Source organism: Drosophila obscura, unplaced genomic scaffold, assembly GCF_018151105.1.
Source record: "Drosophila obscura isolate BZ-5 IFL unplaced genomic scaffold, ASM1815110v1 contig_1, whole genome shotgun sequence".
NCBI classification, from domain to species: Eukaryota; Metazoa; Arthropoda; class Insecta; order Diptera; family Drosophilidae; genus Drosophila; species Drosophila obscura.
In genome coordinates this window covers 1,858,940-1,873,204 of record NW_024542679.1, presented here as the reverse complement: position 1 = coordinate 1,873,204, position 14,265 = coordinate 1,858,940, and the positions used below count along the sequence as shown (strand labels likewise).

The window sequence follows — 14,265 nt, the reverse complement described above, 5'->3', positions numbered from 1 at the left end:
CGACTCACATACTTTATTATCTGCACTGGCACACAGCGGGAAGTGCAGAGAGCAGCGCAAGGCAGGAGTGCTGTGTGCAACAAGGCGCAGAACTTAAGCGGCGAAGACAAATTTTTATTGCCACAAGCCCGAGTCGATTTCGATTATTGACTGGAGGCCAAACTGTTGCACAAGTGCTGGGGCAGACGCCAGCTCCAGCCAAGGAGAGGGTCCCATGTCTGGGTCTTGGTTTCGTCTTTCGTCTTTCGCCTTTCCCTGCTGGCGGCTGGCTGCTGGCTGCTGTTGTCTGTGGCTGCTGTCGCCGTTGCTCATTTGAGTCACATTTTATTATTTTCGTGCATTTATCGTATGCTCGGTGGCATTTTATTTTATTAGCGTGACATTTCAATTGATAGACCCTTGGCTGTGGCTCTGCCGCACGTTACATTTGATTTAAACTTTCGGGCTGAGTTGGTCACACTGCATTTGATCAGATGGGTAGCACTGCGACCTGCGCAAAGTACTTATCGCCAATCGATACTTTGAGCATCGAAAAAAAATAAAAAGTAGGCGAAGAGTTAATGTATTGAGTGCGCTTTTTTTTCTCAGTTTTCATCATTACTAAATATACAGCTGCTGTGCAAACACACAATTCCATAAGTGCATAGAGTTTTCTATAAAAGTATATAAAAACTCGAGAAAAAATTAACTAAAAATAATCTGCGAAAAGCAAAAAAAGAAATTGCAGAGCTAAGCAAATCAAGATGGTGTTTACTGGCTACGAAGATTATGCTATGGCCCCAACTATGGGCATGCCAATGCCCATGTCGGGCCCCGTGAATTTCATGGTCGATGAGCAGGAGGAGCTGCAATTGGAGCGTTCTTCGTTTAATCACGTGCGTAGCCTGCTGGACGACGATTTGCTGGTAAAGCATCCGCTGGAGCACACCTGGACGGTGTGGCACTGGGAGAATGATCGCTCCAAGGCCTGGAGCGATATGCTTAACGAAGTGACGAGCTTCAACACAGTTGAGGATTTTTTTAGGTGAGTTTTTCTTGATGCAGAAAATTCGCTTACATATATAAATATTTTTTCTATACATGTGTGTGTGTGTGTGTGTGGTTAGTGTTTACTATTTTATTAAGCCACCATCTGATCTGCGCGTCTTCAACGATTATATGGTATTCAAGCAGGGAGTGCGGTAAGTTTTTTCACGCATCTGCAAGTGTCTTTTTGCTGGTATTTGATGTCGGCTTTCATATTTCTTTTTTCAGTCCCATGTGGGAGGATGATGTCAACAAGGATGGCGGCCGTTGGATTATGATATTGGACAAAAGCACCAAGGTCATGAGTGACAAGTTGTGGCATGATTTGGTGAGTTTGTGGCAGTGTTAGCTAGCATTAAAAATGCCCCCGACTCATGGTGTTTTTGTGTGTTTGCAGCTTTTGTGCTGCATTGGCGAGTGCTTCCAACATTCGGACGAAATCAGCGGCGTTGTCATCAATGTGCGCAACAAGGCCAACAAGTTGTGTGAGTACTAAACGTGGCACTCTCTAAACAGTATCTAGAATTATTTATACAATCTCTTCTGCAGCTCTCTGGACCAAGAACGCGTGCAATGCTACGGCTGTGATGTCCCTGGGCCATCAGTTGAAGATCATGCTGAACTTGAGAACTGTGGAGATCCAGTACCAGGTGCACAAGGATGCCATGGTGCAGCATGGACCCAATGTCAATGCCATCTACAAATTGTAAATGCCCCTCACCCCATGGGAAGGCTCCACACACAGAATATCTATAGACTAGTATAAAATAATCCAGAGAAGGCGCCCACATAGTATAGTACCTACAAAGATCCTCTCGAGAGCGTTGTCGTAAATGCACAGTTCATTGTCTGCCTGAAATGTGCATCTACGATCGTCTCGGAGTGACATTCCACACGCAGACACGTCACATCACAGCGCAGAGAAAATCCTCTGCTCACGCACTGGATACACATGAAATATGAATATATCCCCTACCCCAATAAAGCATTGCAAACAGCTCTAAAAACTTGTCGAAAGCTATGCACGTACTCCCTCCCACACGTGTCTCTGTCCCTGGCTCAGGCGAAGTCGCCTCACGTATCCCTCGCCTTCAGACGATTATCCTTGGCGTCATAATTTTGGCTCTCTCCCACGCCCCGCCATGTGCTTATGTGTGCGTGTGTGTGCGTGTCCTGGGGCCCTTGTGGCATAGCAAATTGTGACCAATTTATGAAAATATGCTAGGGACATCCGCCACTCGCATGATTTGATTGTTGTAATTTGTAGGGATTCGGGTTTCTTTTTTTTTTTTTTTATTGTTTTATTGAATTATGAAGTGGCATCCGCCAAATGACTGGAACGTGATACACTACGTACGAGGATATCCATTTGGTTTCTCTGTCGTTTAATATGAGCAGAATTCCTGGGCGCAGATGAATGCCTGGATGGGTGAATGAATATGCCAACACGTACGTGGCACTGGCACTGAACAGCAGATGGAACAGGTAATAACATTCACATTCACCCGTTGATAAGGCCAGTAGTTCCTCCTACTTCTCCGCCTTCCACTTAAAGTGTAATTTAATAGCAGCAATAAAAGTTTTCTCTTTTGGCAGAACAATAGTCAGGATCCGGAGCCGGAGGATGTCAAAGGGACAAAACAAATAAGGGATAACCGGACAAAACACACACACAAAAGAAATGCAGAGAGAGAGAGAGAGAGAGAGTAAAAAGTGCAAATATCCGGCAGAGAATAGCACTAATGCTGTAGCCCTTTTTCTTTGTTTATTAAATGAAATGCAAGCTTAATTGAAAAACGCTGACTTTGCAGAGGTCCTTTTCCAGGGGATGGTCCTTCTAGAGTTCTCTACCTCTGGCTCTGGCTCTGTTGCTCCATGTGTAGCCTGTTGCAATTTTAATTAAACAAAGAGCGTAAAATGTTTATCCATTTCATTCACGGACTCGCTCTCTATCTGTCTCTCGCTCTGTTTGGACTCCAACTCTGAATTCCTCTTTTCTCGAACAGCTTGCTCTGTGTGTCGGCTTCCAATTGTCTTTGGCAAGTAAATTTTCTTTGCCAACAAGCACGAAATTGTTTGTCCCTCCGAACCGACACCGGCAGCGGCATGGACCCAGACCCAGACCCACACCCAGACCTCGATTGGTGTCCTGTGGCTGGTGTCCCTTTGGCGCTGCAAAACAAATTAATTGTCTGTTTTTCACATAAACTTTTTCAGCTCCCCGACACTGGCTACGGCTACGCTCCTACCCACTGTGTGGGTCGTACAACTTGAGGTCCTGCGATTGTCCCTGTCTGTCCAATTTGCAGCGCTCTGTTTGTTGCGTAAATTCCGGCAGTGGTTGGCTCTTTATTTGTTCTGATATCTCTCCTTGCCGCCACTCAAATTTCACTCCCGCTTTTCGTTTAGCTCATTTGCTGCACATCAGTATTTCGGGGCAGCTTCCGTTTCCACCGACCAGCGACCACCCACTTTTGTCATAATTCAAATGTAATTTTCCTGGCTGCCAGGACACACACACAATCTCTCTCTGGCTCCTACTATCTTTTCCGCTCTCTTCTCCCCTGTCGCTCATAATTATTTTTTGATTAAAGATTCCATCCACTGCTCGACACGCTTTTCCCGACGCTTGGCAACTTTTCTTTGTGTCTTGTTTGCGGCAAAAAGGAGAAGAAAATGCTGCTGAATTTCATTTTAGATTCGAGCAAACTTTAAAAATATTATTAAGAATATTAAGTGATGGCTGCTGTTGGCTGCTGTTGGCTGCTGCTGCTGCTAGTAGAAAAACATAACCAGAACCCCATCTGACCTTTGCTTTTAATTTAAGCTTAGAGTGGTATACTCTCCCACTTCGCCCATGCTATTCCGTTTTATGAGCTCCAATGGCTCTGGCTCTGCTCTCCACTTCTTTATGATTTCATTTTGCTGCAGATGAATTTTCATCTCCATCTCCAGTTGATTTATTGGCATTTACTGCAGCAGAACTTTAAGCTGAGCGAACTCTGTCCTGGAGCAGAGCAGAGCTGGGCAAATGCAATTAAAATAACGAAAAGTGGAAAATGCAATAAACACTCTTCGGACTGCCAATCAAATCGGTTGAATCAGTTGGCAAATTAACAGAATTAACTCATCACTAGGATCGATCCCATCCCGAAACATATGACAAAATGGCACACACTCGAATGCAATTAAAGACAAAACGAATCAAATCAAATCGGATATATATATATATATATATATATACACAGCTACTCGTATATATACATAGTAATGTGTCTGTACAAATGTTGTGCCATTTTTTTGGGACCTGGCTGTATTTCCCTCGGAGTTGGCTGTAGGCGATTTGCATTTGAAAATAATGACAGCATAAAAAACTAGTTAAAAGTTGACAACAATGAAATGTCAAAAGCGCTCTGTAAACTCTGAAAACTTTTTTTGTGTCTTTCTGTTTAATGCAACCTCCCCCACGTACCGTACCCGTACCCGTACCCATTCGCTTTCTGACTGCTCTGCCCTTGCCCGCCTTTTACCCCCTTTTTTTGTTGTTGTTTTGGCCCTAACAATAACAGCAGAAATTTTTCTAAAATTTCATGTCCTCTTCCCCTCTGTAACTGTACTCTGCCACGCCACGCCCATTGGGCAAAGCTAAGTCCCAGCCCAGCCCAGCCCAAGCTATTTGCAATTTAACTTTTTCCCACATACACAGATTTGTGGAAGGCTAAAGAACGGAGGAGAAAAAAGGTATACTAAAACAGTGGCACGTAGAGCTTTAGTTTTTAGTTGGCTTTTATTAACTTTTGTCTCAGGTTTGTCCCTTTTCTGGTTGTGGGCACTAAAGTTGCTCAATTACTGAGATTTGACACTAAGACTCTGACAGCAAGCATACACAAGAAAGGATTAGGTTGGCCAATTCAAACCTTTCAACTCAAATTTCACAACCACTTACAAATAACAAGAGAAGCCCCCAAAGGGAACCCTCGCCTCGCCCACAACCCTCGTCCACTCTCTTCCGGTCAATTGAGTTTTAAAAGTCTGAATGAAGCTCTGCTCTAAATGCTATTGCGTCGCTTTGCTACGTTCGAGTCGAGGCCTCGTGGCGCGCTGTTGGATCGCTTTGGCGGCGGCGGTACATAGATGTATTTCTTGTACGCATTCATAATGTTATTGGCCGTCTCATCTTGGGGATTTTCTAGCATTCGCATGAGCCCCTCGACGCGCATACGCTGCTGGCGCGCATTGAGCAGTACACCCTTCACATTTTTGGTGGAATCCACACGGAATATGTTCTTTTCCACCAATTTTTTCATAATCTACTTGCGAAACGAGCATCAATATAATAGACTGAAGGGCAGAGGGATGGGCTTACCAACACAGTGAACTGTTGCATGGGCGTGCCTGCATATCCCAAGCCTTTGATTTGCTGGACGGCTGTGGCAAAGCCCAGCTTCAGGCAGCCCGGCGCGACATAGTTGGGACACTGCTGGGTGCTCAGCAGGCAGTGCGTGTTAAGTAGCACGTTGTGGCAGAGCACAGCGGCTTTGAGATCCCGTGTCTGCCACTTGGGCACCAGGACGCCCCAATCGGCCGGATTGCTGTTGCGATCGATGGCGATCTTGGTGTAGGCGAGCCACGTGTAGTTGATGGGGGCATCATAGTAGGGCGGCAGGGGCAGCACCGGCCCCTCGAACAGCATCGCCAGGATGAAGTCAAAGCGCAGGCATCGCCGCCCGTTGCTGTTCCGCTCCACGGCCAGGATCTGGTGCATGAACGGCACCCGGCGCAAGTGGTGCGCCCTGTAGCTCAAGTCGTACACCACAGCGCCTTTCGATTTGGATTCTATGCTGCCTATGCTGGCGATGGCCTGCTGCAGCTCCTGCTCCAGCAGCAGGTTCATGTTCGTGGAGTTCAGCAGGTTGCCAAAGAAGAAGGGATGCTCCGTGTCGGGCTTCCGCAGCTGCACAGTGCGTTGCTTCTCATCGAAGCTGGGTGCCAGCGCAACGGGCAATCGGATGGGCAAGAAGACCTCAAAAGTCAGTGGCAGTTCCATGTCTGTTCCGTGCACAAAGGCACCTGCAGTTGGGCACACATCAGTGGGGGCGATACACAAGAGATACACAGGTGTAGAGGAGCACCACGACATACATACATACCCGTATGCCGCAGTTCGCCTAGATAATCCTGGAAAACGCATTCGTCTGCCTGCAACTGGTCCGTGATGGCGCGGCTAATCATAAGCGCTTCTTGCAGAAAGTATTCATGCCTATATGCGGCATCGTCGACAACGATGCTCGTCATGGGTGACCCGTTTGTTTTTGGCAACTAAAATAATCTATTATGATTGCGTACAAGCTAGCGCATATATTTTAGTTAATTTGTACACCGTACTTACTGGATATTCCCAGGCGTATTTACTCGAAAGCGAGTGGGCAGATTGCAAGTAAAATTCATAATAAAATATTTCGGATTTTGCGTCAAGTTTGATAAATGTGTTGTAAAGCGTTTATCGAGCCGCCTGAGCAGTGTTGTGTAACGCCTGCCGCAGCGCAGCTGTTTTGTTCCATGGCAAGTTCCTTTTTCTGTTTATTTGGCAAAAATCGTCACTAAAAGCCCGCTGAAATCAAAAACTTACTTTCTATTAGCATAAAGTACAGCGACAGTGACAGTGACTCACCTCAAGTAAGTGGCACTCTGCACAAGTTGCATTGCTGCCGATCGGCGTTTACTCGTCAGTGGGTATGGGGTTGCGTTGGTGGGCTGTGAATGAAATGCGAATGGGATCCAATTTACTATAAATTTTACTACGTTCCTGTTGCCATCGCAGCGCGCTTCTGCGCAGTGGCACACAGCATCCACCAGGATGCAGGATGTTGGCATTGGTATTGGTATTGGTATTCATGTGCCAGAGAAGTGTGAACGAAGAACATGCACAAATGCTGCGGGACAGCGCAATCAGAATTCAGTTGCTGTTCGACGTTCCTCGTTGTCGGTTGGTTCGCTCCTCTTCCCTTTTTGCCGAGAAGTCTTATTGTAAGTGTGCCAGACAGACAGACAGACAGACAGACAGACAGACGGGCAGAGAGCGAAACGAATGAGCGACACTGTGAGAGCGGGAGAGATGTGAGAAAGAGATGGCAAAGACCGAAAAGAACCGTTATCAATAGCCACTCTGGCAAAAAGAGAGCGCGCCGTCGCAGTATTGTTGTTGTCTCTGTCTTTTGGGCTTGCTTGCAGTTTCGCGTTGTGTACGAAAGAGCATGCAAAGGCGGCGAAAGTGCAATAGCAACAAGAGAAGAAGCGGCAAGAACGTGCGTGCCGTGTAAATAACAGTACTTATATACAGTATATATATATCTGATACCAGTATATGTGTGTGTGTGTGTGTGTGTGTGTGAGTGTGCCGGCTCCATCAAGAACGTGAAATTCCGCCAAGTATGCAACAAGGCTACAACAACACTTTTGCACTGATAATGTTGTGTCTAATGAATGGTGCTCACCCCCCGCCCCGCGCACTTGTGCCCTCGTGCTGCCACCAGGACTCTTTCCTTCCTCTTCACCGCCGCGTTGCATGCGCGCAAATTGAAAATAAATTGAATTGCAACAACGTGCTAAAATCATGAAAAAAACAACAACAAGAACTTTGTTTTAAGGTTTCTTCTTTTATTTTCTATGCTTGTTTTTTTTTTTTGGACACATAAAATGGTAAAGTGCCCGCGTGCAAGTGCTTCCGCCAGAGAGAAAATTGCATGCAAATTTGTTTTAGTTGATGAGAAGTTAGTCGCGAGATACTTATAAAAAGTGAAGTGAATTTTGGGAGTGCTGTGAAGACAGGAAATGGGTTTATTTTTGGGAGTGTTAACGGGTTTGGTGGAAGTAGATTACGGACTATGTGCAGGAGGAGGAGTTGCTTAAATTTATAGAAAATTGTGCTGTGCAGTTTTAAATTTTGCATGTATTAAATATTAACATTAGAAGTGTATATTCCACCGATATGCTTACCTATGTATGTATGTATAATGCGAGAAAGTTAACTGAAGATTTGCAGCATATTTGCGTGTTTAGTGCTTTAGATTTCCAAGCAACGCTTAAAGATCTTCTCCGAATTCACTTGGAAGCAAGAAAAGTGCCATATGGCCTTGCCTTCGCTGTTCGCTCGGGGGCATGCCTCATCAATAAGGCATACATATGCATATGCCGGCTTCATGGTAACCTCCGCATTCTTAAGTGCCTCTCAGCTTTCATGCCCCAACCCCCAATTCAGGGCATGGCCAACCCCCTTTTGAGCAGCAGCTTCAGCTGAAGACACATTTAGCAACGCATTCACGTAGCAGCATGGGCAGGAGGACGACGACATCCTGCCTGCCTCCTGGCGGCACTCTCTCAACCTTTGCTGCTAATTGCCGCTTAATTGTTTGACATTTTTCCCATGTATTGTTCATGGGGCAGGGGGGCAAATGGCATTTATTTATACATTTCTTTTGTGTCTTCTTTATGCAGGCAATTAGCAGTCAAGAGGTGGAGCAGCTCCTGTACTCATAAAAGTGTGTGTGTGTAGCTTTCTGAAGACCGGCCGGCTAATGCTGCAGCAGCAGCAGCAGCATAAAGGAAGAGAGAGGTAGAGCCAGGCCTATTGATTTTATGAACGAAAATGCATTTCTCGTGAAAGAGAGAGAGAGAAGCTGCAACTATTTTTGGCCAACGATGCTGCCGCCGCCATGACAAACTATAAATCTGTCTGTGCCGGCAATATACTCGTGCCACACATGCAGATACACACAGGAATACTCATGCCACGCCACTACTACTACTACTACTACTTATACATATACATATATGGTTCATAGTGCAGCTGCACCAGCAGCAGTAGCAGCAATTTTTGTTGTTGCCGTTTGTTGCTGTTGTGGCTGCTGCACACACAAAATTTATTGATTGCCGCAGACCCACACACACAGAGGCAGACGAGGCAGACGAGGCATACGAGGCATGTGTCGCATGAGGCTGTGTGATGTCTGTTGCTGATGTGTAGTAAAAATCCCTCGTATTTCATGCGTTTTACAGCGGAAGTGACCAGCGCACACACACATGCAGATGCCAGATACATATATATATGGATATGTATATCTTGCACCCCCTCCCTCCATGTGTGTGTGTGCGTAGTAGTTGTAGTAATAGTAGTTTCTGCCGTTTGCCGGCAAAACGGAGTTTTGCTTTATTTAAATTTTCGGTCATCGTTACGCTCTCGCTCTCTCTCTCTCACTATCTGGCAGTACCACTTCTCTCTCTCTTGCTCTTGCTCTCTATCTCTTTTGGGATGAGGCAGGCCTACTACAATTCGTACTGCAACAGCTGCCCGCAGTGCGTATACGCAATATTTTGGTATCATTGTACGCTGCGCTGCGTATGCGCAATCTAGCACAAAAATAGAACCGAAATATGAACCTCCCAAGGGCTGCTGCTGCTACTGACATTAATTAGAAGGAAGGAAGAATGAAAGGAGGAACAAGTTTCACTTTTATCCAGCACTCTCCCTACCCCAACGACCCCCATCAGCCACACTGATCCATCATTTTCTACAAAAGTCACGTACAAAATGTTTTTCCTCCCGCCCACCAAACAGGCACATGGAAAGGAAAGGAAAGGCAAAAGCAAAAGCCAAAGGAAAGTTTCCCTGCCACTTTAACCCAGAGAGAGAGGAAACAAGGGAATGGGCTGGGTGTTGGGGAGGGGTGAGCCTGGTGGGGGGATGTAGGTTAAAGTTTTTCCTGTAACAAATTAAGAAATCACACATATACTCCTGCAACGCAGCAGCAAAGGCGGCGGCGCCTCCAAAAATATGCAACCAAAAATGTTTGCCAAAAGTTGAGAAATTATATTTTGTTGTTGGGGGGTTGATTGGGGGGCTTATATTTTATTTATACTTAAATGACACGAGAGCCGAGGCGCACGATCTCCGGCCTGACTGCCTGACTGCCAGCCTGCCATTCTGCTTTATGTTTGCTTTTGCTTTTGATTGGCGTGTGACATTTTAAGCGCGCCTCGAAGCGCCTCGATCCCCAATCCCTGCCTGACTTGGCATTTAAAATTATTGCTGCGGGTCGTCGACTGCTGCTCATGATTGATGTGCTGCTGCTGCTCTTCTGCTGCAGCACTCTGGGGCAGAGTTCTGGTGGGTTAACAATCTTGTTGGATTTATGGCAAAACACGCGAGCATGTTGCATAGGCCATCCATCCATTCCTCCTCTCCCCCACGATTGATTGGCAGCTGGAAGATACTCTGAAGTCGCGTGAGAAATGTATTTAAAATAATACGAAAATGAGGAATGAATTTTAAGGCCAAATCCAAATGAAACGGTAGCTTAGTCAGAAATTTGAGCGCTGTGGAAATCCATTTGCATTCCCCATTAAAAAATACAATTAAAATATAAAGAGTTGCATATACATACATATGTATAAATGTATTCCCCGGCGTTCTTATTTCTTCCATCTCTCCATCGGTGCAGTTCTCAGACTTTTTCCCCATTGTTTTGCAAAGAATTTCAGTCGTTTCAGCTTGCCTACCTTCGCTTTATTTCAGGGTAGTTTTCAGGCTTTTTTCGGAAATAACTTTTAGTTGGTTTTTCCATTGTTTTCCACACCCAAGCCCACACTCTCTCGTGTACTATTACTGGTATATATTTTACTTAACCCAATATTTCCCTCGTTAGTCATAGACGAAACGAAGGAAACAAAAGACCAGTAAAGCGTGGCATAGTAACAGGCCCAGGAAAAATCACTGAGCAACCAGCAACCAGCAACAACAAGGGGCAACAACAACGGCAACAGCAACAGCAAAAGCAGCCGAAAACGTGTTGGCATCAGCTGCAATGGGGGAAAAGTTTATGACTTTAGACCCATTTTGTGTACATCCCCGCGCACCGTACAGATAGAGGTGGTGAGGGCTTAGGGGTTCTCTCTCTGTTGAACTCAATTTTTTTGCAGTGAATCAGAGCGACGTGGACTTACCTTGGAGCCCCAGCTGGAAAGTGCTCCTCCTGCCTGCTCTTCTGGCTACCTCCTGCTCGTGCTCGTGCTCCTGCTCCTGCTGGAGGGGGTCCTGCCCCCGAGCTTGTGCTCTGCTCCGTGTCTGCTTGGCTGCTGTTTTTAAATGATTTTTATGTGCACTTCAGAGGCAAGAGGGCAGGCTCAGTCACAGGCACAGGCACTACCGCTGCTACCCCTTCGCTCTCTTTTTTTTTCCTTATACGTATATATATATATATGTATATGCATATAATTTCTTGCACAATTTTGTAGCTCTGGCTTTTCATTTCACAGTTTGTTATGCATTTTCCCCACTGGCTTCTCCCACTCGTTTTGCCACACTCTCTCGTCTCTCGTCTCTGATCCTATCCTTTCTGTTTTTGTTTGTTTGTTTGTTGCTTCATGCTTTCGGTTTATTGATTTTCTCTATTTTTTTCCACTATTTTTTGCATTCATTTCTATTTCCATTTGTGTTTATTTTTTGCCTGTGTGTGCGTGTGTGTGTCTGCATGCCGCTGTTTGTTTGCGGCCAGCCGGTCGGCCAGTGTTACAATGCATCAGACGACAACCTTCTGGCCAAAACCACTCGCGCCACTCTTCCACTCTCCACAGTCCACTGTCCTCTGTCTGCCCCCCCCCCACACACACCCTGCTGCTGTCCATGTTCCTGTCTCTGGGTTCCCGGCCCTTTTGTTTTGCCAGCCGAGATTCCCATGCAGTCCGTGGTTCTGGTCCTTTGCATTCTATTGATTTTTTGTGGCAGGAGCAGCAGCCGTAACCAGAGATGCTGTAAAAAGTCATTAGCGAGAGGGCCTCCTCTTTTTCTGCCTGTGTGTGGGTCTCTCCGGCCCTCGAGTGCATAATGGCACAATTTAAATACGGCTACGCCATGTGAATGAACCGTGAACTATGACCGCAGCAGCAGCAGCAGCAGCAGGTCCCCGCTTAAAGCCATGGATCTTCATCTCTCTCTCTCTCTCTTTCTGATTGCAATTTTCCCATGCCCATGCCATTTCCTCTCTCTGCTCTCTGCCCTCTCTCTCTCTCACTGTCTCTATCATAAACCTTAGATCCAATTTGTAGCCTACTTTTATGGGCATTAACCTCTGCCATTTGTCGCACACATGTTTTTCTATTTACCCACGCGAAAACAATAAGCTAAAAGCCATTTGATTTTGATTTATTGACGCACGTACAACAAGCCAACAGAAGAGACAGTTTGGGATGGGATGGGATGGGATGGAATGTGTGCTCGAGTGGCATGCAACAAGCGAAACAGATGCCCCAGACATGATAGAAATCGATGGCATAATGATTATCTATTAAAATAAATCACGTATTTGGCAGACACGATGGCTGCTGTTGCCATACGGCGGCTGCTTCTGCTGCTGCTTGAGGAGACGAGGAGGACGAGACCCACGAGCAGACACGGACACGGACACAGACCTGGCCAAGCGTTGAAGTCTATAAATTGCACTTGTTTTCTCCTCGCTCTCTCTCTTTCTTTCTCTCTTTTGGCCACATGTGTGTTTGTCTGCAGATGGGGAGATGTAGAGGCTTGGGTTTCTTGGGCTGGCTTTAATGCAGACAGAGACAGGGGACAGGGGACGGAGACCCAGCCGGAGGCAGACACAGCGTTAAGTGTAATACAAATAAATCGAAACTGACTTCAAGTGTGTAAGCCTTTGGCAAAGACTCCAGATTCCATAAAGGAAATACGTTTGACGTGAAATAGGAGAAGAAGCCGCTTACAAAGACACAGTTCAAAGTTGAGTTTCCGCTTTGATCATCAGACCTCTTCTGATTGATTTCAAACAAGTGTTTACTTTGGCACTAGACGTCATTTAAATATATTTAAGTTTAGCGAGTTTTCAGTAGAATTTATTAATGCAAATGGCAATGTAATCGCAATAGAATCTCTGTCCAAAAATTCGATTCGATGTACCATAGGCAATAAGTTATTTCCTTTCGTTTGAAGAGTTATACCATCACATAATTGAATTCTATTCTATTCCTTATGTTTTAGAGTTTTCCAATGCTAATATTCTTTTTAAGAGTTTATGTTTTGCGATTTTCAGTTGAATTTCTTGCTGGGAACACATTCCTCTGCTGGCACTGCTGTGGCTCAGATGGGGCTGTGCATATAGGGAAATCTGCTTAGGCATGCAATTTTGATTCATTTTTCAGTTGCCTGTCGCACTTTAAACTAATTGCCAGCAATTTAGCAAACGTTGGCAGTGCAATGCGGCGTATGCGTAATATTTATGCATGTTCTCCTTTTTTTTTTTCTCCTCTACTACTTCTACTTCTGCTCTTCCTTTCTGCTCCTTTCCTTTGTGTGTGTGTGTGTGTGTGTGTGTGTGTCTCTGTTTCCTTTCTCTCTTTTGTTTGCTGCCAGGGTTGCCCATTGCGCACATTTGCCGCATAATTGCCAAGTCATGATTTTTTACGGGGACACTGAGAACAAAAAAAAAAAACCGAGAGTTGGAGTGCCAGAGGGAGAGGGTCCAGAGCCCAGAGCCGAGAGTCGGGAGTAAAACAGAAGAAAATACAACAAGTAACGAAGAAAATAAACGAAGCATTTCTGCCCGCTTCGCACCCCCGCCTGTTGCCTGTTGCCTGTTTCCAGCAGTTTGCTGATGATATTCGCACTGGGCGTAATTTCCATGTTGCTTAAGCGGCATTTTGTTACCATTCCCCCTGCTATCCGTAGTCCCTGCTATCCCTACTCCCTGGCTGCCATTCCCCTTTCCGACTCTCTACTTTATCGTTATTGACAGTTTTATACGCTTCTTTTTTGTCGTTCTTATCTTTTTTTCGTATCGAACTGTGTCCTGTGTCCCTTTTGCATAGTTTCAAGTTTCGTGCCGCATTTTTGTTTTGTTTTCTTTTTATTCTTTTTTTTTATAATGTCCAGAAGTTTACCTTGGGGACCACTCGTCTCGTCTGTGCGGCTGCCCAAAGAGTGGACTGGGAATGGGAGTGGGGAATGTGGAATGTGGGATGGGCGGATGCGTACATGCCACACGTGTTTTAGCATATTTTTGTGATATTTTGCATCCACCAGATACGAGTACTCCGCTTGCAAATACTCTGATGGTTCGCTGTGGCTCAGGCTCCGGCTGAGGCTGAAGCTGAGGCTGTGGCTGTGGCTTGGGCCCCAACTTCACTTCACAGATGAGGATGTCAGCACTTCAGTTGGCAAACTTATGGCGCTCCAAT

The 14,265-nt window shown here is 45.7% G+C and overlaps 3 protein-coding genes across 8 annotated transcripts in view; 2 read left to right on the top strand and 1 right to left on the bottom strand.

Moving 5' to 3' along the window:
- Positions 1-587: 587 nt before the first annotated feature.
- On the top strand, positions 588-2,034 carry LOC111069631 (eukaryotic translation initiation factor 4E1). The gene is made up of 5 exons (XM_022359773.2): positions 588-1,024; positions 1,107-1,181; positions 1,255-1,354; positions 1,424-1,511; positions 1,576-2,034. Exons 1-5 carry the CDS (start codon positions 744-746, stop codon positions 1,734-1,736), a joined length of 705 nt encoding a protein of 234 aa, XP_022215465.1. The 5' UTR covers positions 588-743; the 3' UTR covers positions 1,737-2,034.
- A 2,770-nt stretch (positions 2,035-4,804) lies between these two features.
- On the bottom strand, positions 4,805-6,507 carry LOC111069630. Of its 2 annotated transcripts, none has more exons than XM_022359771.2 (4): positions 6,416-6,507; positions 6,177-6,355; positions 5,393-6,096; positions 4,805-5,336 (listed from the first exon to the last, which is right to left on the bottom strand). In XM_022359771.2, the coding sequence occupies exons 2-4, from the start codon at positions 6,319-6,321 to the stop codon at positions 5,076-5,078; spliced, it is 1,110 nt and encodes a 369-aa protein (XP_022215463.2). In that variant the 5' UTR covers positions 6,322-6,355; positions 6,416-6,507; the 3' UTR covers positions 4,805-5,075. The 2 variants fall into 2 exon arrangements, with proteins under 2 accessions (XP_022215463.2, XP_022215464.2); XM_022359772.2 differs by having other exon boundaries at positions 6,177-6,345; positions 6,416-6,494.
- A 480-nt stretch (positions 6,508-6,987) lies between these two features.
- LOC111069591 (Down syndrome cell adhesion molecule-like protein Dscam2) overlaps positions 6,988-14,265 on the top strand; it is a 42,149-nt gene continuing 34,871 nt past the window's right edge. For all 5 annotated transcript variants that reach the window (XM_022359712.2, XM_022359714.2, XM_022359713.2 and 2 more), the window contains exon 1: positions 6,988-7,053. The gene's annotated coding sequence lies outside the window, so the exon portion shown is untranslated. The remainder of the gene's footprint in view (positions 7,054-14,265) is intronic.